The sequence below is a fragment of the Muscardinus avellanarius genome (genome assembly GCF_963383645.1).
Source record: "Muscardinus avellanarius genome assembly, chromosome: 3".
In the NCBI taxonomy this organism is placed as follows: Eukaryota; Metazoa; Chordata; class Mammalia; order Rodentia; family Gliridae; genus Muscardinus; species Muscardinus avellanarius.
In genome coordinates this window covers 153,392,834-153,414,046 of record NC_137788.1, presented here as the reverse complement: position 1 = coordinate 153,414,046, position 21,213 = coordinate 153,392,834, and the positions used below count along the sequence as shown (strand labels likewise).

The 21,213-nt window shown below is 39.6% G+C and overlaps 1 protein-coding gene across 1 annotated transcript in view; it reads right to left on the bottom strand.

Moving 5' to 3' along the window:
- CHD2 (chromodomain helicase DNA binding protein 2) overlaps nt 1–21,213 on the bottom strand; it is a gene marked incomplete at both ends in the record, with an annotated part of 111,875 nt that overhangs the window by 67,415 nt on the left and 23,247 nt on the right. Inside the window, 9 exons of the mRNA XM_080692751.1 lie at nt 1,254–1,378; nt 3,669–3,847; nt 4,033–4,077; nt 5,521–5,621; nt 6,232–6,457; nt 8,102–8,235; nt 10,043–10,183; nt 13,528–13,635; nt 20,066–20,127. Of these exons, the coding sequence (XP_080548877.1) occupies nt 1,254–1,378; nt 3,669–3,847; nt 4,033–4,077; nt 5,521–5,621; nt 6,232–6,457; nt 8,102–8,235; nt 10,043–10,183; nt 13,528–13,635; nt 20,066–20,127 (1,121 nt within the window). The remainder of the gene's footprint in view (nt 1–1,253; nt 1,379–3,668; nt 3,848–4,032; nt 4,078–5,520; nt 5,622–6,231; nt 6,458–8,101; nt 8,236–10,042; nt 10,184–13,527; nt 13,636–20,065; nt 20,128–21,213) is intronic.

The window sequence follows — 21,213 nt, the reverse complement described above, 5'->3', positions numbered from 1 at the left end:
TTTCAGAGGCAGAATGCCCCCGGGGTTCAATCACCGATACCACAGAAATAAATAAATAAACAAACAAAGAGAAAGGCCGTTGATGGTTTATATATAATAAATTCTTAATGTGTAAACCAGAGAAGACTATAATACATAGGTTAAAAGCAACTTAACAGACTAAAAATATATGATATTAATTCATCAGGAAGAGATAAAAATTTTCAAAAATACATTGTGTTTCACAGAGTTACTCAATTTCAGGAGAAAGTAGTAAAGCAGACCTCCCTGGGAGAAGCGAGGGTGATAACGCATCCCTCTCAAAGCCTCAGATGCATCTCATTTTCTGTACACTTTAGTTACAGAGCATATTCCTTAGACTAATTTCCATCTCACTTCCCCCACCTTTCCACAACCCTGAGCAGAGAAAGCAGGGTTATCTTTCACTACTACTGCTTCTCCCTAACAAAGTGACTACAGTAGATTTAAACTGATTCACCTACTTTTCAGAAATCAAACCAAAACAGAACGTCCCTTCATGTAACATTCCTATGACCAGGGCCTAATAACTGCTTGGATCCTTTTTAGCCAATTTTTAATTCTTCAGTTTAAAGTTTAAAAACTGCTGACCGAAGACCATATAAAAACCCTATGTGACTTTGGACAAGGTACATGGCACCACTGATCCTAAATCCCAAGACTAAAAACTACAAGTGCTAAATTATATAATTTCTTAGAACTCTGCCCAGGTTTTTACCCATTCTGTAGGTCAGCAAGCATTCTCCTCTGGAAGGAACTCTTTCTCAGCCATTAGGACAGTCTCATCAGACTCGTGTTCTCAAACATATAAAGAGAAGCTCAAGATAACCTAATTTTCATAACTAAGTACTAAATATTATTTTCAATTTTACAGGAGCAAAAATACATGAGCCAACTTGAGGAAGTCATTGTAATTAAATCTCTATATCTAAAAACCATCTTCTCAGTATTAAGGAAAATGTTATATTGTATTTTCAAATAACTTAATTCATGAACTAAGAATATTTGCTTTACAATAAAATAATGAAGAAATTAAGAGTTTATGTCTAAGAGAAAGAATCTGTTCATAAGCATTAAAAGTACTTCTCATACTATACATGCCATAAAGACAGGAAAATCATGAATTTTTGGTTCACTGCTACATTTTCAACACCTACATGGGTCCTCAGCTTATTAACTAGAGTAGCAATAAAGAAACCAAAAACAGTAAAGAAAACTTCGTATTTTCTACCTACTTGCACCAGGAATGAGCAAGCCAGTTGAGACCTTCTAGCTGATAATCTCGGAGCTCCAGATTTTCCCCTCCTAAATATGCTGGCTGTTTCTTTAAAGCTACAAACCGTGGTCTCTGCTTCAGGGCCTGAAAAACAAAAATTAACAAGGCCCAGGCCTGAGAAAAATTTCTCCTTGCTCCTGAGTTAAAATGCTAGCCACAATTTTTGTACTCTATACCAAAGCACAAAAATGTATTACACATATGATCTACCATACCCATCCCCGCGCCCTCCCTGGGACCGTACATCCTCAGAGTTCATCTTGAAATAGTTCTTTGCTAATCTGCTCCTTTCATGAGGTAAGTCTGTGAACATTATACGCCCTTTAATTTTTACATCATCTCCACCATATGGCAGCTACAAGACTCTCCTATTTGCCCAGTTGCCTTGATGTTACGATATTCTAAATAGTACAAAACAACAGCTCTGGGGAAAGTCTATCATGTGATAAACGCAGCTAAGTGGGCAATCCTACAATTACCGGAACAGGATTTGTAAACTCCAACATGTAGCCTACTTACTTTGAGCCTCCAGCTATATGAATTTCGCTTTCTAAAGGAAAAGCGGCTGATTTCACCACCAAAGATTTGAAGAATAAAAAACATTCTAGTAAGGGCAAGCCTCAACTTTTGGTGCCGAGTATGGACTCTGTGGCCAAAATCTTTTGGGAAACAGGGTATAAAAATTCATACAAGTATCTTTACTCACGAGTTTTCAAAGTCTGACACTGTATATCAGATTTACAGTAGATTTACAGGAGAAATTTACTCAGGAATGCATCTCAAAGCTATACGGCTGCAAGTCTTTTCTCAGAGTACATTTCTCTGAAGACTGGTACCCTACGGAGCCTATGATAAGAAACATCATCGGAACGCAGCATCTGAGGAGGCTGTGGATGGTCTCGGCTCTCCTACAGGAGGGCGCCTGGCAGTGAGGAGACTCTGCCTCCTCACTCTCACCTGACCACCACCCACCTGCTTCTGCTGCCCTGTCCACTCTGTCCACCCCATCCACGGCACCACTACTGCCCTGTCCTCACACTAGGTCTTCACCCATGGACTTCTATGATCTTCTGGCTCCAGAGTTCCCTACGATCTGCTCTTTCTAAATAAAATGCTGCCTTCACTCTGCTGCTATGCTCGGCAGGGTACCAGTGCCCGGAACTTAAAGTCAAAATGCCCTTCCACACGGTCACCAAGCATCTCCATCTATAAGCCGGACGGCCTGGTAGGAGTCATATTGAGCTACAAGCATCTTTTTCTTGGTATCTTCCGTAGCAGGCAACCTGGCCCCTCCTGTCTGTCTATCTGTGAAACACCAACCCACAGGCAGTCCAAACACCGCACTCTCCTCTGGAGCCCCTCAATAACCTCTGGAGCTCAGTGATTTTCACCTCGGTACCTCTCTGACCAGACTCCATCACACTCATTTGCTCTGCAAGCCCAGGTTGACTTTCACAGACAGTTGACATCCGTGAGCCAGAGCCCGGGTCTAATATATACATTTAGTACTCTGAGGATCCAAAAATGCCACTTTCCCGATGGAGTAAATTGCAAAGAAGGGAGAGGATTTCTACAGCCAATCTAACAAATAAAAAAGCTCATATATTTAGTTTCTAACTTAGGATTTAGACATCTACCTTTCCTCTTGTCTCTTTTCTTTTAAAGTACTTATTACCTTTTAGGTGTTCTCCACAATATAGCTATTTCTAATTCAATAAATTGTAAAATTAAAGAAGTCAGCAAAAACCAGGCATGGTGGTAGACACCTGTAATCCCAGTATGTGAAAGACTGAGACAGGAGGATCGCAGGTTCGAGGCTAGCCAGAGCAACTTAAGAAGGCCCTTAGCAATTTAGTGAGACCCCGTTTCAAAAACAAGAGAGAAAAAAGGGCTAGGGGTGTAGGTAAGATGTAAAATGCCTCTGGGTTCAACCCTGATACCAAAAAAATAAAATAAAATAAGAATAGAAGCCAACAATGCTATCATAAACTCCTTCTCTCCATATGTTGTAATTATTTTCCTTAAGTCATCACCTTTCATTTCAAAATGGGAATCACCATTTACTCTTGTAATATTTTCTCCTCTCAGCTGGGTGTGATGTCACACACCCATACTCCCAATGCTTGGGAGGCTGAGACGGGAGGATCGCAGGTTCAAACACAGACACCAATTTCGTGAGAATCTCAGCAACCTAATAAGACCTGTTTCAAAACAAAACAAAAACAGTTGAGGGTATACCTGGGAAGTAAAAGGCCTTTGGGTTCAATTCCCAGTAAAAAAAAGAAAGTTTTTTTTCTCCTCTCAATATTTTCTGTGACTAACCCTTTGTATGAGTAAATCTTTTCCCTGAAAAGCACCCCCAACAATCACACACCTTGCATTCTCTTGTTGGGATCGTTTTTGAGTTGTTCCGATTGTGGAAGCTGTCAATGCAGCTCTGGAATTTCTTCCCAATCAGGGCCTCGTCTTCCCAGCTGCACTCTGCATAGGGCAGGCCCATCCACTTGCACAAGTATTCAGGCTCATTTGAAGGTGCTGGCTTCCGAGTGTGAGCTGCGCCATACAGAAAAATGCACAGATCAAAAACTGTCAATTAAAGGTGGAGGGTGGGCATTCTTTTTATGCAGTATCAAGAAATATCATGAAATTTATAAAATACTATATGGCAAAACTAAGTAATCTAAAAAAAAAAAGCACTCTTAAATATGAAACATTTTTAAACAAGATCTCTTTCTTACCTGGAAAATCTGTTTGACCCAATGTAGATTTACTTGTCTTCACAGCTAAACAAATGCAAAATAAGACAGAAAAGTTATAACCATGCTAAGAAAAACAGAGATGCTATGAACCAGAACACAAATGTACTCTGTCTCATATCTTCAGAGTCTTTTTCTCCACACCTCCTCAAGCTCTCGCCCAACCGCTCTGCGTCCCTAGGATATTAATCTCCTTGGAGAAGGTGTAACTTTCTTGCACTCTCCTGAGCCCACACAATCTGGCCTGCACTGCCACCATTTCACAGGTCTGTTTCTCAAGTGCCATAACTACTGTCACTTTTGAGGATCCAGGCCCAGTCCTCAGTGCCCCTGACTAACAGCAGCTCCAGCACAGCACACATTCTCGCTCACACTCGCGCGCTCGCTCTCTCTCAGCTCGCTCTCTCACTCTCAGCTCTCTCTCCCTCTCCCTCTCTCTCTCTCCTCTCCCCCGCCTCACTGTTCCTTCTCAGTCTTCTATGAAGGGTTCTTGCCAACTTCTACACACTAGAATGCTCTCAAACTTCCTTTTCTCACCATATATATTAAATTTTGATGAGCACTTTAAACCTTAGGCTTTTTGGTTGTTCTTTGGTTGGGTATTTTTGTGATGCTGAAGACTGATCCTAGGAGAGCTGTACCTGAGATATTTGCCCAGCCCTATTTTATTTATACTTTGAAACAGGATCTCACTAAGTCACTGAGGGCCTTACTAAGTTGCTGAGGCTAGCCTCAAGCCTGTGATCTTCCTATCTTAGCCTCCCAACTACTGGGATTGAAGGTGTGGCATCACACCTAGCTAAATCTTAGGCTTTAAATATTGACCTTTAAAGCTGGGCGTCATGACTCATGCTTGTATCCCAGCATTTGGGAGGCTGAAACAGGAGGATCACCATTCGCGGACAGCCTCAGCTACTTAATGAGACTCTGCAACTCAGTGAGACCCTGTTTCAAAATAAAGAATATAAAATAGGACTGCGGGTATAATTCAGAGGTAGAATGCCCCTGAGTTCCATCCCCAGTACCACAAAAAGAAATAAACAAATAAATATTGACCTATATACTGATTTAAATCTCTAGCCCAGACCAAAAGTTCTATATTCCAGACTCACATATATAATAGCCTTCAAAATATTCTCCAAGATGACTAAAAATTATACCAAACTTACAATTGTCAAACTAAGCTCCTGATATCTACTCCAGAAACCAGCTCTTCCTCCATCATTAAGTGGTATCTTCATTCTATACATGCCAGCCAATGATCCTGGCATCATTTTTGACACTTTCTTTCATCCTCACACCAAACTTTTGAGCAAATCTTGTTAGGTGTCCTTTAGAATAAAAGCAGGAATCTGTCTAGTCTCAAAAAGTAAACCTACAAAATGCACTTGTAACTTTTCCTTATCCTAAAAGCAAAAGTCATCCTTCTTTGAGTTCAAACATGGCTACAATAAGTCTTCATGTACTTACCTATTACTCTTTCTACTATCTGATACTGTTTATTCAACTCTGAGGCCAGCTCCTGCTGGCAATTGAAATATTCCACATCTTCAGGAGATACTTTCCCTAACCTGGACAGGAGACAAACAGAAAAACACAAAACAATTACATGTTGGAGATCTATACACATATAACAGAGCAAAAAGCAAACTTGTTTGCTCCATCTGTTCCTTTAGTAATCTTTACTAGTGGTTAGTCCTGAGATTCTTTAACTCCCTCACATCAATTTCTGCAAACTGTATAAAACCAAGGTTAGTTTTAAACATATCATAACCCTGAGAGTTTACAATATTAACTCTTTCTGTCTAAGCCATCCCAGCCTAACCACAAGATAGTAGCACAGTGCTTCAGAGAAGTTAGGTCCTAGGTTGATTTGCATAACTGTGCCTCACTCTCCTTTATATAAAAGTGGGGTGACATTACAGATTTTACATCTTTATTGTGAAGATTAAAGAGATAATTTAGAAATACTGCTCAAAGAGCTAAGTGTTGTTATTATTACTAATTCTAAAAACTTTGTAGACATATACGAAAACATAAGAGTATCTTCAGGTCACAACTTTGCAGAACATAACTAGAGATGTCTCCATGTTCAGATGATCAAGCCAGCATATGAGAACCCAGGTGGCTGTTCTCTGCAGTATTTATAAACCTCTCTTTAATCCCTTCTGGGAAATGTACCATTGCTTGATTTCATCCTCTTTCTTCTTGAAGTTCTCTAGTTTTTTTAGCCCCTTCACTTTCTGTTGCTGTAAGGATTCTTCACTCTCCCATGTGCTGTGAATATAAGACCAACCCTTCCACTTGATCAGGTACTGGATTTCACCTTCTTCCTTTTCAGTGTCAAAGTCACCACTAGGGTCTCCGTTAGCTTCAACAGCATATACGGTAGTAGAAGCTCCAGTTGCTGCAAAAGGATTCAGTTAAACTTTAAAGAGCGCACAGGAGGGCTGGGATGTATCTCAGTCAGCAGTAGATTGCTTACATAACATGTACAAGGCCCTGGGTTCAAGCCCTAACAGGGCAGAGAGAGAGCAAAAACAGAAATCTAGACATGGAAAAACTTCCTAAGCAAGCAATTTTTATTTATTTTATTTTATTTTTTGGTAGTATTGGGGTTCCTGGAAACCCTTCTACCTCCGGGCTACACTCCCAGACCTATTTTTATATATTTTTATTTGGAAACAGGGTCTCTTAAGCCAGAGAGGCTGGCTTCGAACCTGCATGATCCTCCTGTCTCCGCCTCCCAAGCGGAGGGATTACAAGTGTGTGCCACCATGCCCGGCTATAAGCAAGCAATTTTCTGATGAATCTTTATAGACCTGAACCACCAAAATACTTTGACTTGAAATAGGCATAAATTCACAACACAAAATGGACTTGATCAACAATTTCATATATTTTCTAAATGCTAACCCAATTTTACATTTTAAAATGTATTTCAGCCAGGTGAGGTACCACATGCCTATAATCTCAACTACTTGGGAGGGTAAGGCGGGAGAATCACAAGTTCTAGGCTAGCCTCAAAAACTTTGTGAGACCTGTCTTAAAATAAAATTTCTAAAAGGGGTTGAGAATATTACACAATAATTGAGTGTTTGCCTAGCATGTACAAAATCCTGGGTTCAATCCCCAGAACCAGACACACATTAAAAAAATACCAAAATTTGCAAAAGAAGCCTCTTTTCCACAAAATAAAAACAGAGCAGAAATAACTTGGTTTTGTTTCATTTTTTAGTCCCTACTAACTTGAAAAATTCCTCTTGTCAGAAGGAAAAAGAAAAAATCAAAATATTCTCCTCTGACTCACCCACCAAAAGCTTTCTGTTATTTTTTTTTTTTTTTTTTTTTTTTTTTTGCTGTACTGGGAACGGAACACAGAGGGGCATTCTACTTCTGAGCTACACCCCCCAGCCTGTTTTGATTTTTTATTTTGAAACAGGATCTCACTGAGTTGCAAAGGGCCAAAGGGCCTCACTAAGTAGTAGCTGAGGCTGGCCGTGAACGACGATTCTCCAGTCTCAGCCTCCTGAATGATGGGATTACAAGTGTGCGCCACCATGCCCAGCTCTGTTAATTCAATTTCAAATCCAAAAAAGGGGAAAAAATAAACACAAAAGATATGAAGTATTATTTTGATAGTTCCTTTGTGATAAATTAAAACAACTAAGTTACTGAGATATCTCAAATTGATATTTTTTAAAAAAATACTTTCACTAGTATTCAAGTATATATTTGACCAATTTGGTATTTTTAAAAGAAGACTTGGAAATAACTAAAACCAGATTGGCTTAATGTTAATAAGCAATTATCTCTGCTACATCATTGCTTTATAAAATACTGCTTATCTTTATTGCCTTAGTTTAAAATATCAAAGACATGAGATATTCCATTTTCCTCAACTCTGAAAGATGATTTTTTAAGTAAGAAAGGCTTTTACTTTTCACAACAAATAAAAGTGTGGACTAAAAGTTATCACATCTGAGTTAAAACATAAAACGTGAGCCTTACTGGAGATATAAAAAGTGTTGGGCTTCCCAGAGACACATACCTCCTTTCTTCCCCATCCTCGAATCTAAGACCTTTTCAATAGTCTCACTGTTATCCTGCTGTTCGTCAATTCCTTCTCCAGTCATTTCAATGAGATCATCAGAGTCAGTCTCAAAGTCGTCATCTTCTTTATAACTGCAAGAGAAATAATGTTGAGTAAACAAGAAACTATACTTTAAGAATGTAAACACCTCCACATGTGACATCTCAAAGACAGGGAACCACACTCTAGGGAAGCATCCTCTAGGTTCCACTGCGCTGTTGCGCAAGTTTGCCGTTGAGTACAGCCAACGCTTGCTTGTCCTCGACTCAGTAAGGATGACATACAACTCAGATCTCAAAGTAAAAATACTATATTTATACTAATTTTTCTAAGCAAGACATATCAAAGTACAAGGACACTATTTTTATTTTTAGTATATCATTAATATATAAAATTATCACAAAGAAAAGAAACTGCATAATGAAAGAAAAACTGCCATTATTTCATGAAACAAATGGGAAATATTTCTAAAATTAAATTATTTAATTAAAATTAAAATTAAATGTCCTTCTCTGTATTCTATCTCCCAAAAAGAAGAATATGAAATTTGAGTACTCCTAAACTGTTGAGTATTTTAACAAACATATTTCCTGGTAATAAAATATAAAGTACAACCTATTATATTAGCAAATAAATTGTTTGAGAGTCACACACACACAAAAAAACCAACTCTGGATGCAGTATAGTTATGGTAAGAAAAAGGACTAAGCTATACATCGGCATACTGGAAGCCGAGTCCCAGTTTACAATTCTAACTAGATACACTGAATAAGTAATTAATATCCCTAGGTCTCAGTTTTACCATTTCTAAGACTGAAAAAGAAACCTACATATGTTCTAAAATGTCCTTCAATTTCTATAAAGTAAATAATTATTGTCTGCATCTATCTATGTCATGATTCCCAAGTGGAGGAAAAGAGGAGACACTGGAGAGGCCTGGAGGGCTGGTAGCAGCCTTGGTGCAACTGAGAAAAACTGAGTAAAACTGAGGGAGCAGTGGAAGCAGCAGGCGGATGAGGAGTCATTGCCTTAAGCTTGGGATCTAAGTCTCCATTTCACTCTCTTTCAGTGACTTATACCTCAGTATTAAGTTTCTGTTTTTTTTTTTTTTTGAGATATAAGGGATTGAACCCAGGAGTATTCTACCTCCAAGCTAGATCTTCAGCCCTATTTTTTATTCTTTACTTGGAAACAGGGTCTCACTAAGTTGCAAAGTGCCTCACTAAGTAGCTGAGGCTAGCCGCGAACCTGCAATCCTCCTCCTGTCTCAGCTTCCCAAGTACTGGGATTACAAGGATGTGCCACCAAGCCCGGCTCTATTACTAAGTTTGGTAAAATTATTATGCCGAAATATCAACACATTAACAAAGAAGTTATTTAGAAGTGAAAATATAATCCAAACACTGTTCTTAAAAGACTATTATAAAATGAAGATAATTATATTAAGACAGGACATGAACTTGAAGCAGCTTAAAATAAATTGTTTATCCTTCCCATTTCTGTTGGATTAACACTATCCCTTTTCTAAGAAGGCTGACCGGATTTAAAGCAATGTTAAGGACATATGTTATTAGTTTTATGAGTTAAATACAAAACTTTGTTTTTGTTTTTTTGGTGGTACTGGGAGTGGAACCCAGGGGCTTTCTACCTCTGGGCTATACCCCCAAACCTATTTTATATTTTATTTTGAAACAGGCTCTCACTAAGTTGCTGAGAGCCTCACTAAGTAGCCAAGGCTAACTTCGAACCTGTGTGCTCCTCCTGTCTCAGCCTCCCAAGCGCGGGGATTACAAGTGTGCGCCACCACGCCCGGCTTACATGCAAAATGTTGGACTTACAAGTTCTACCCAATTACGCTGCTACCCTCACACCAATGAGAAGTTTCCGCGGCACAACTACCTGACGTTTTTAGCAGCTCTTCGACGAGTCTGCCTCTTGGGAGCTTCATCGTCTTCATCATCATCATCTGAAGAATCTTGCTTTTTTCTCTTTCCACGCTGAGTCTTGGGCTGTTTTTTAACCCGAGGTTTGGGCACTGTTCTAAAATGAAGAGAAAAAAAAATGACACTTTTTACCCGATCATTTGGCATCTACCTCAAACCTATCTGTTATTTTCCAGCGCAGTGGTACACATACAGGATTCACCCTGGGGAATGTCAAAAGTATATATTCCTCGCCTGGAAAATACTCTGTAGCTCTGTGGTAGAACATTGGTTTAGCATGCATGCTGAGGCCTGGAGTTCAATCCCCATTACCACCGGGTGGGGGGAATGGAAGGAGACATATTCTATGCCCCTACCTGTGAGATTTTAGTTTACTATAAATCTGCATTTATAAATAAATGTAGTGATTCTAATGCTGATAACCCTCAATCATTTATGGGCAAGACCATGATGGTTCTCAACTATTCATCAGGACCACTTTACATAAAAGTACATATGCAGCATCTTGCTCTTGATCTATCTTTGGTGGGAAATTTAGAAATAACCATCAAACTTAAAAATACAACAATTTTTCCGGGCGTGGTGGCACACGCTTGTAATCCCCGCGCTTGGGAGGTAGAGACAGGAGGATCGCGCAGGTTCGAAGCCAGCCGCGCTGGCTTAAGAGACCCTGTTTCCAAATAAAAAAGTATAAAATAGGTCTGGAAGTGTAGCCCGGGGGTAGAAGGGTTTCCAGGAACCCCAGTACAACAACAACAAAAAAAAAAAAACACAACAATTTTACTTACAGAGTCAATCTTAGAGATAAATAGACATAGTAAGGTATTCACTGTAGTACTGCTTGCAGTAACAAAAGATTAGAGAAATGATAATAAATAAATGTTCATCATCTGGTAACAGAATAGCATATAACCATAAAAATCATGATTTCTGGGATACTAATATTTCCAAGACGGGAAAGAAACATGCAGAACAATATACACAGAAGGCTACTGCAATATGCGTTAACGGTATAAAAGACAAGATAACTACACACAGAACTGACTGTCCTGATGTGCACAAAATATACCTGGAGGACGACTTAACTGATAGCGCTGCCACAGCTCTACTAGAAATAGTAAGGAGATGACCCCTCCCGTAGGTCACATGCACAGCCAGAACTGAAAGCTACAGTGTGGAAGTTCACATCAGGAAACTATGTAAGGGCTTGTTTACGACTATTTCTGGGCCCCAGAGAGTGTCTGACTAGAGGTCTCAAGTGAGGTCTAAAACTTTGAACTTAGCAGTAGCTAAGTAAGAAGGTGAAATAACAGGAGAGAGACAAATAGTCACAGTCACCCTAACTTGTTTCTTTATCTACCATAACCAGCCCTAGACAGATGACCAAGGACTCAGTAAGTAAAGGGTAAAAGTTTAGGAGACACAACTGGAGTGAACTGGAGTGACCCTTCAGTCTTGGGAGCTTTGAGAAGATGGAAGACAAAGCCCAGCTGATCAATGTCCCTGATGGCCCTGGATGGGCAGGTGCAGTATCTGGGGCCAGTGGTTGGTCAGCTTTTGCTATATATGGCCCAAGAGTAAATATTTCAGGCTTTGTTTTGCAACATGAGGCAAAACTGAGGCCATTACATGGGTACTTGTATAAAAAGAAGAAATTTCACAAGCGTTTTATTGGTAAAATTAAAAATAACCATTCAGTAATTTTCTGTGGTGTGTGTGTATGTGTGTGCGTGCGTGTGTATGTGTGTGCATGTGTGTTGACGAGAATAGTATTCTTTCCAGTAGATAATTCACTTAACTGTACTTTAAATTTAGCCTATAATCAAACTATAAATAATAACTGTTCATCTTTGGTATTTGATTTTCTTTTCTTTTTTTTGGGGGGGCAGTACTGGGAGTGGAACCCAGGGGCATTCTACCTCTGAGTTACACCCCAACCCTATTTTTGCATTCTTTATTTGTAACAGGGTATCACTACGTTGCAAAGGGCCTCAGGAAGTAGCTGAGGCTGGCTGCGAACTAAGATCCTCCTGTCTCAGCCTCCCAAATGCTGGGATTACAAGCATGTGTCACCACGCCCAGCTATAAATGTTCATCTTTGTAAGGTATTTTTAGCTCCCAGACTATGCAAAAATAGGTTGTAGGTAGTATTTGATCCAAAGACCAGAGTTTGCTGACCACATCCTTAGCTGCACAACAAGGACCTGCCTCCCTCTTGCCTGCCTTTTCCCACCATCAGTCCCTAATGATGACAGGTTGACATCTGTCTGATCAAACATTACTAAAATTTGCTGCGTCTCAGTCCATCTCCTTCTCTACATAAATAGATTCTCTCCTTCACGTTACACAAACTATATGACAGGGTAGTAAACAAATCAAGTATGCTTTAAACCAACCTGACAGTGTTTTGGGTGGCTTTTTGTTTGTTTTGTGGTACTAGAGACTAAACCCAGGGACATTCTACCTCTGAGCTATATCCCCAGACTTTTCTTTTGTTTGTTTTAGAAACAGGGTCTCACTACATTGCTGAGAGTCTCATATGTTGCTGAGGCTTTCCTCAAACCTGCAATCCTCCTGTCTTAGCTTCCCATGTATTGGGGTGGCTGACCTTAATCAATGTTTTAAATTTAAGAATTAGTTCTCCCGCTGGGCACAGCACGCACCTGTAATCTAAGCATTACGGAGACTGAGACCAGAGGATCGTGGTTCACGGACAGCCTCAGCTACTTAGTGAGGCTCTTTGCAACTCAGTAAGACCTCGTTTCAAAATAAAGAATAAAAAATAGGGCTGGGAGCCAGGCGTGGTGGCGCACGCTTGTAATCCCAGCATTTGGGAGGCTGAGACAGGAGGATCACGGTTCGCAGACAGCCTCAGCTACTTAGTGAGGCCCTCTGCAACTCAGTAAGACCCTGTTTCAAAATAAAGAATAAAAAATTGGGCAGGGGGTGTAGCTCAGAGGTCGAATGCCCTGGGGTTCCATCCCCAGACCCGCAAAAAAAAAAAAAAAAAAAAAAAAATAGGGCTGGGGTTGTAGCTCAGAGGTAGAATGCCCCTGGATTCCATCCCCAGTACCGCCAGAAAATAAAAATAAAAATAAAAATATTTAGTTCTCCCCAAAGAGAACTTGTTTCTTTACCAAATACATAGGGGATTTTTTTTTTAAGCAGAAGATACGTTTACACACACCCATCACCATAACTAGGTTGTTATGAAGTAAAACATAAAATTCACTGCCATGATTACATCCACAAAAACACAGTATCAGCAGCCAAGTTACGTAACCACTTGCTGACAGTGTAGAACAGCACAAAACGAGACACTGATCTCTGAAGTGCAGAATCTCAGCTCGTGCTATTGATTAAGATCCCGGGCCAGGGCAACACCATCCTTCCCGACGCAATGCAAACCCAGCTAAAGCAGGAAGCTAGAGCGAGGCGTACCTCCGGGGGACGGGCCGCCGGGCTCTCACTTTCTTCTGCTCTGGCTCACTCTCTGCACTGGTGCCCTGTTCCTGTTCATCTTCTGAGGGCTCTCGTTTCCATTTTTCTCTGCAATCAAAGCAAAAGAAAATAATTTTTTTCTAAAAGAATTCTTCAAGCTAAAGAATCTAACAAAAAAAAAAAAAAACCACTCAATCTGATTATCCAAAAGGCAGGGCATGCTTATTTTAGATATTATGATAAAGACATGTATTTTAACTCCACTTAAATTCTGGTTGAGATGCTTACTTGACTACCTAATAACCCATTCCTATTCTATCTCTGGTAACAAAAAGAAGTAAAAATTAAAATTCTGGATGTAGTTTTCAAAAAATTTGTTCTGGGAGAAAATGCTGCTAAATGTCTCATATTCCGTTTTGATTTGCTGCTTTGTTATTGACAACACCAAAGCCATACACATATGACACCAGTTTTTCTCAAATTTTAACATGCATCAGAACCATCTAAAGGACTTGTTTGAAAATTTTTCTAAGCTGGGCGTGGTGGCGCACGTTGTAATCCCAGCATTTGGGAGGCTGAGACTGGAAAATCACGATTCACAGACAGCCTCTGCTACTTAGTGAGGCCCTCTGCAACTCAGTAAGACCCTGTTTCAAGATAAAGAATACAAAATAGGGCAGGGGGTGTAGGTAGGAGGTCAAATGCCCCTGGGTTCCATCCCCAGACCAAAAAAAAAAAAAAAAATTCTGCACCCCAGAGAGCATTTCTGCCTCAAAACGTCTCAAGTGAGGCCTAAAACTTTCAACTTTAAAAAATTCACACAAAATGCTAATACTGGGTATAAACTTCTTTGGGAATCCTTAGATTAAATATCTTGAGTCTTTAAGATATATTTAAGAGAAGTCCCTGAAATCACTTTTCTATAATAAACCTACAACAGTTTTGATTGATCTCTTCAGTTCAAGCTGTAGTTTTTAAAATTATAAGGCAAGTGTTCTTTCACTCCTTGAGACCTTGGAAGGCTGAAAAGAGCCACAGTCAATAGGTGTTCTTCCACCCCAAGCAGTTTTAGTTTAAAGACCAAACTATACATCACAAGGACCTAGCTCATTTTCTCACCTGTAAGGAAGAAGAAAGAAACATGTAATAACTACTGAACATGAAATATATAGAAAAACACTTAAGAGGCACATGCCTGAGAAGTCTCTGTGAACAGAACAATTACCACTGTGCCTCTGGGTCCTTCCAAAGAGAATGAGGTCACGCTACAGATCTGCAGCCGATGTACATTACATCAACATGCTTCGCAGGAGAACAGGTCAAGATAACAGTGAAATCTTGTTCCAAGAAGAAAGCTGACCTGCAGATTCCTGAGACACTTCCTAAAAGCTGCTGTGCTTAAACACTATAGCTGAATAGCGAAGATCTTGGGGAAAATGCAAGGATTTTATGGAAAGGCACTGGAGCACTTTATGTACACTGTGCAGATTCCGTCAACTCGGTGTGTCTTCTCATCCTTTTCTCTAGAGCTGACTCCTTGAAGGCCACACCTTTTTTGTTCACCTTCATACCAAAAATGAGCAAAAAGACTGGGAAGTAGAAATATTCCTTTGTTATGTAAAGAAACCAATCATCAGACTAATTATCTGTTTATTGGTCTGTTTTGAAAACAGACTATTGTAAGACAGTAAGGTCTGTCCATTATCAGCTAATATCCATGAGTCTTTCTTTAAAGCAAAGACCTTGTCAGGCATGGACACCTGTAATCTCAGTACTTGGGAGGCTAAAACAGGAGGATTATAGGAATGAGGTCAGCCTCAACAACCTAGCAAGTCCCTGTTTCAAAGCAAAAATAAAACAGGGCTGGGCATACACCTGAAGTAGAATGCCTCTGGGTTCAATCCTAGTACCAGTTAAAAAAAAAAAAAAAAAAAGACTTTTGTGTATCTAACCACGTTATTCTGCTCCCCTAGGTCCTAGCACAATAAATATTTGCCAAAGAACCCGAGAATACAAAGTGATAGCCAGGAAGAAGAAAAGAAAATGTCCCCCACACCTGGGACATGCGTCTGCAGTCTCCTTCCCAAGTCCAGAAGAGTTTACCCCTCAGAAGGAAGCCATGACAGTCAAACTGGAGAGAAGTGGTTTCACAGAAAACAAGCTTGAAAGAAACACGAACAATTCAGATCCAAGGAAGAACAGATCAGATGAGAAAGGAATCTTTCTCCCCAGGAATTGAGACTCCACCAGGGCCATCAATAAGGCTCACTTCCATGAATGGAAGACTAGAAGAGACAAAAAGCCAGCATGCACTCAGAAAATGTACACTGAGGCTGGAGTTTCCCAGCTCAATTACAAATATATACATGACCAGGAGGATGTAGACGCTCTCAATGTAAGAATATTAAAACATTAGGCAACAAAAAGCTTAGCGTATCAAGTGGTCTGAAGCCCTCCTCACAGAGGAGGACGCTGAAGCCAGTGGGCCACACAGCAAACACCCCTCCCAAGACCAAAGAACCAAAGGGTAAACAAAGCCAGGCCTATCCATTGGGAAGATCTGGAGGCTCGCGAGCCCTGAGTGTGTGTGTGTATTTGAAAATGGATGGATTACTTCAGGTTTTAATTTCCAAGAATAAAAAGAAAATTAAAACCAGCAATATGTTTTCCAAGAATAAAAAAGAAAATTAAAACCAGCAATATCATGTCACCTGTTAGAAGAAGTGAGGTAAAAGAGTGATCATCATTTACAAAAAGATTACTTCCCAGTCCTACAGATGTACGGGGATCTCTAACAGGTGAAAATGAAGTCTACTTACCTAACCTGCTGGCTTCTTAGGAAATGCAAATGTTTTACCCCATGAAAATAAATCACACTAACCCATACCTTATTAAGTCCAGCTACAATGAAGAGGAGTCAATACCATGAGTAAAACACCAAAGGGAACTTAAACTGTTATATCCAGCTTTAAGAGGGTAATGAAACTTTAGCCAAAATTTTGGGAATTTGGAAGAAAAACAGCAAGATTTAGCAAGTGAGGCCTGAGGTAATATAAACAAATAAGAAGTCTGAATGTAAGTTAACCACTTTCCTTTACTGGAAAAAGTGGTTCACCGGACACTAATCCTGACAGTCAAATCAAACCTAAGCAACTATCAAGTAGATAATGAGAAGCCACTTTTTTTTTTCTTTCTTTTGAAACTAGAGACGGAACCCAGGGGCATTATACCTCTGAGCTACATCCCCAACCCGACTTTCTTTTTTGTGTTGAAACAGAGTCTCAAGTTGCCAAGGCTGGTCAGGAACCTATGATCGATCCCTCTATCTCAGGCTCCCAAGTACTGGGATTACAAGCGTTTGCCACCATGCCCAGCAAAAAGCCACTTTAAATATTAGAGGCTTGAATTTTGACCAAGAGTTGCAGAGGCTCACTATTAAATGTCTCAGAGAGGCTAAAGAAGAACATTTCTTTCTCTTCCACTGCAGAAGGAAGATCTAGAAAAGAAGGAAGTAGTTGCTCTGACTTGTTCAATTTTCAGTCGATTCCCCCAAGAGGAATGACTTCAAAGAACTCAATCTGGGGTCAACAGGGATTTTCTTCCACTGCGTCACAGGCTTGTGACAAATCCCAATTCAACACACTGGAGAGAGTAGGTAACTCTGATCCCATAATTATGACTAAAATATTGAACGTTTTAGCTGGGAGAAGGGTTTTGGAACTATAAATGAGTATCTGTAAAGCACTATTAGGACTGAAGTCAGCAGAAATCCTACACAATCCAAATGCTGTGCAAATTTAGATAGCATTTGGATTCCAGAAGAGTTCAATGATTAAAACAACATGAATGGATTAAATAAAACTCAAATTTGTTTGTTTGTATGACTTTATGTTTGGGGTTATAAACTTAAATACCTACTATGGCCAGGTAAGGACTGCAAAGACGGTGAAGGAGAAAACTTGTGGCCTGAAACTACGATGTGAATCCTCTGTGACAGGTTTTTTTCGAAGAGCTAGAAATACAGATTCTTACCCACAGTCTCTCAATTTTCAATTCCGCTAATTCAAAAAATGTTTTAAAAATTGTGCAAGCTATGTGTGCTGTGGTATGCTATGTACCTCCTTCTAAGTCTAAAGAAATGCTTACAAATGACTCTTTATACTTAGTCTCTTTATAATTCCCAAAAAATACACACCCTTCCAGATTGCATTCATCAAAAATAGCAATATCATAAAGAAAAAAAAGGCTGTGAAAGTACTAAGTCCTTCAGACAAAAAAAATCCCAAAGAGGGATGGCTGCACCTGGCCCTCATCCAGATCCTGCAATCTGGTCGTAGGAAAATGGTCAGTGGACAAAACTGGAATATGAATTAGAAAAAAGTACTTCAACAGTGTCGAAAATCTATTTAAACTAACCTTACTCTTGGATACACACTTAGGTATTGAGAGATTAAAAAGCCACGATGGACAAACTATAATGTCAAATGGTTCAGAAAAGGCATGCATGGGAATCAGGCACAGTGGTACGCCTGCAATCCCAGCACTCGGGAGGCGAAGGCAGGAGGACTCCAGATCCAAGGGCAAGATTCTGTCTCAAAATAAAAAAGGCCTGGCGGTGTAGCCTCCGAGGTGGCTCAACCTCCAGTATTACCAAACAAACATGTATACATGTGTATATAGGGATATATATAAAGTAGAGGGGGGAGGGAGAACACGTATGACAGAGCAATGGGGGAAAATCACTGTGATCTGAGGAAAGCACACAAGGCACTCTCTGTACCACACTTTTTGATTCTTACAGCTTTTCTAAAAATTAGAATTAACTTAAAAAGCAGTTTAAGTGGATAAGAAATTCTAGAGTGAGTGCTTATTTAGTACGCACAGGCCCTGGTTAAATCCCCAACACACACAAAATAGCTCCCTTCTAAAAATGAAAACTCTGTGAATGCAATTCACAGGGTTTCAGAAAAGCATTCCCGCGTGTACTCGTACTTCCCACTGTCCACCGTCTTTGTGCGTAGTCTCTCAGTTCTCAAGTTCACATGCCTGCACACAGGGTTTGCTTCATTTGCTTGTTTCGGGGTCCCCTGCTAGGACTCACGTTGCTGCACCTTCCCATGATGTAGTCAGGTTACAAGTTTCAGAAAAGATTCCCCCAAATGCCACTAGATCCACAAACAGAACAGAACCTCCTGAGCAGATCCCAAGACAGAGGAGGAGCTTTTGAATAAGCCTCCTAAGATGCCAAGAAGTTCAGGTCTACTTACAGTTATACTATTTCTCCCACTCTATATAAATATTTAAGACAAAAATGGAATTCACATATGTTCTAGTTAGTCTTAAATACCTGGCTTTTTGGCCAACATAAAATGTCACAAAATCTTACTTAGCACAGTTTCTAGAAACTCTGTTGGTAGGCAGATTAGTATTACTCTATTTTGGGGGTAAAAAAGGAAATCGGTTGTAAAAACTCAAATTGTTTCCCTGAGACCACTTATGAAAGATTACTAATAATTCAGAATCAGAGAATTTGCAATTAGAGCCCTTAATAAAAGCCACAGAAAATTATTAACATGAGAATCCCTAATCTGGGGTACAAAGTTTTGAGATTCTACAGTTTTCTGAGAGGATCTATAGAATCTATATAGTCGAACAGACCTCACCCTTTCCCAAAGAAAAGGTTTTCAAAATTATTTCTCAAAAAAATTAAAATCAAATAATATTCCCACAAGTGTAATTTTTTAATTAAAAAATAATGAACAAATAATTTATGTTGCAAAGTTATTTACATTAGGCCTAAGAATTAAAATTTTCTGGCCTATTAAGTATAATATTAAAATTATATGGAAATAAGAGTATGCAAGTTTATCCCAAAATGGGTGCCCAACCAGTACAATTTTGAAAAAATCAAATTTAAATTTGTTCCTTGCAACTCTAAATAAAGAAGATTCTATAGATGAGCAAATAAGGCGACCTAACTGAGGGATGGGAGGGGCAAGAGGGAAACTGTCTAAAGCACAGGATGCACTTAAGTGTATCAAAGTCAATCACTAAGCGGGGGGAGAAATGGGGCGGGAAATGGGTGATGCTAATTAGGTGATGTGTGCATGTATGTCTCCACCATCTTTTATCCCATTAAGATATATGACTACAATCCACCAATAAAAAAGTTTTTAAAAAGTAATAAATTTCTTCCTTGCTTAATTAACTAGAATACCAAATACTTGGTATTCTATAAATGTCTACATATTTGGTATTTATATACTTTTAAGAAAAAATTAAATGAGCTAATTGGGCTATAACCAGATTTGGGGGGGATTAGGGTTTGTCAATTAGAAATCGCTCAGGCATGCACAGAACCCTTCCCTTTGTTGAGAATAGTGGGCACCAAACACTGCTACAAATGTAACAGGACAAGATGGATAATAACCAAACTCCTGAGAGCCAAAGCCAACTCTGAGTCCTGGGACAGACTGAAGACAAAAGGAAGACTGCGTCAGCACTACCAGAATAAGTAATTGCCCCATGAAAGACTTACTGTTTTTTCAGCTGCCTCTGGCCTCTTCTTTTTGGGCTCCCACTCTCAGACCCGCTACTTGCCTTCAGTGTGTGAGGAGGGGGAAAAATGATTACAGACTTTAATTCACAGTTCTTTGGGACACTACCTCCTGGTTCAACAATCTATTCATTACAGCATTATTCAATATGAGATTTTAGACAGAAAAAAATCCTATGCACTTGTTTGGTGGAGCTCACTCTACTTTGCACTGAAAATTACTGTCTATTATTACTAGGTTATCTCTAAAGCGAGAAGGGATTTAGTCCAGCTTAATTTGCAGAATAGCAACATCCAGTAAAACTTTCTGTGGTGATGTAAATATTCTGTATATGCAATGTCCAGTACGGTAGCCATCAGCCACGTGTGAGTACCGAGCACTTGAAACGTGCCCGAGTGGCGGAGGAATGGAACTCTGAATCTTACTTAATTCTAATGAATATAAAATTGAAAATCCACATGTGGCAACCTTACTGGATCCTAGAGATGCAAAACATCAGATGAAAATGTCACAGCATTTAGTCAGTGCAACCCCTAGGCTCTGGTTACTGGTTCATTTTGGACTCATTAAAAGCACATGAGATCATGAGCCGCTTGCTCTGCTAATAGCACCAGGCCAGCGAGTGTTTATAATCATACACATTTGAACAACTTTTGCAGAAAATTAAGCAAAATAACCAAGTACTCCTATTGCTATTAATCTTGCGCCCTGTAGAAAATGAAAAGAAAAGTTTAAACAACTGTGGTTGGTTATAACAAGTATGGCTCGGTAATCTAGTGCTAGGTGCCACAGAAAAGGAGAGCAGAAGGTGAACCAGCACACAGCTCACCCAGCTCAAGCATGCTAATGTAACACAGGCGTTGAGGGGAATTCTGATTTTTAAAGTACATTTATGAAAAACCCACACCCAACTCACTAACCTTTGGTGACCAATACTTTAACTTTCATCAGAAGAGTATCATATAGATAAGAAAAGCCCCCCAAGGAAGGCAGAAAGGGGACATTTCACTGCAACAAGATGATTTCTGCAGAATCCAGTATATAAACCAAATATGGCATTAAGAATCCACAAAAATATCACACAATCTGAGAAAGGGAAAAGAAGTCTGATTCTACATATAAGAAAACC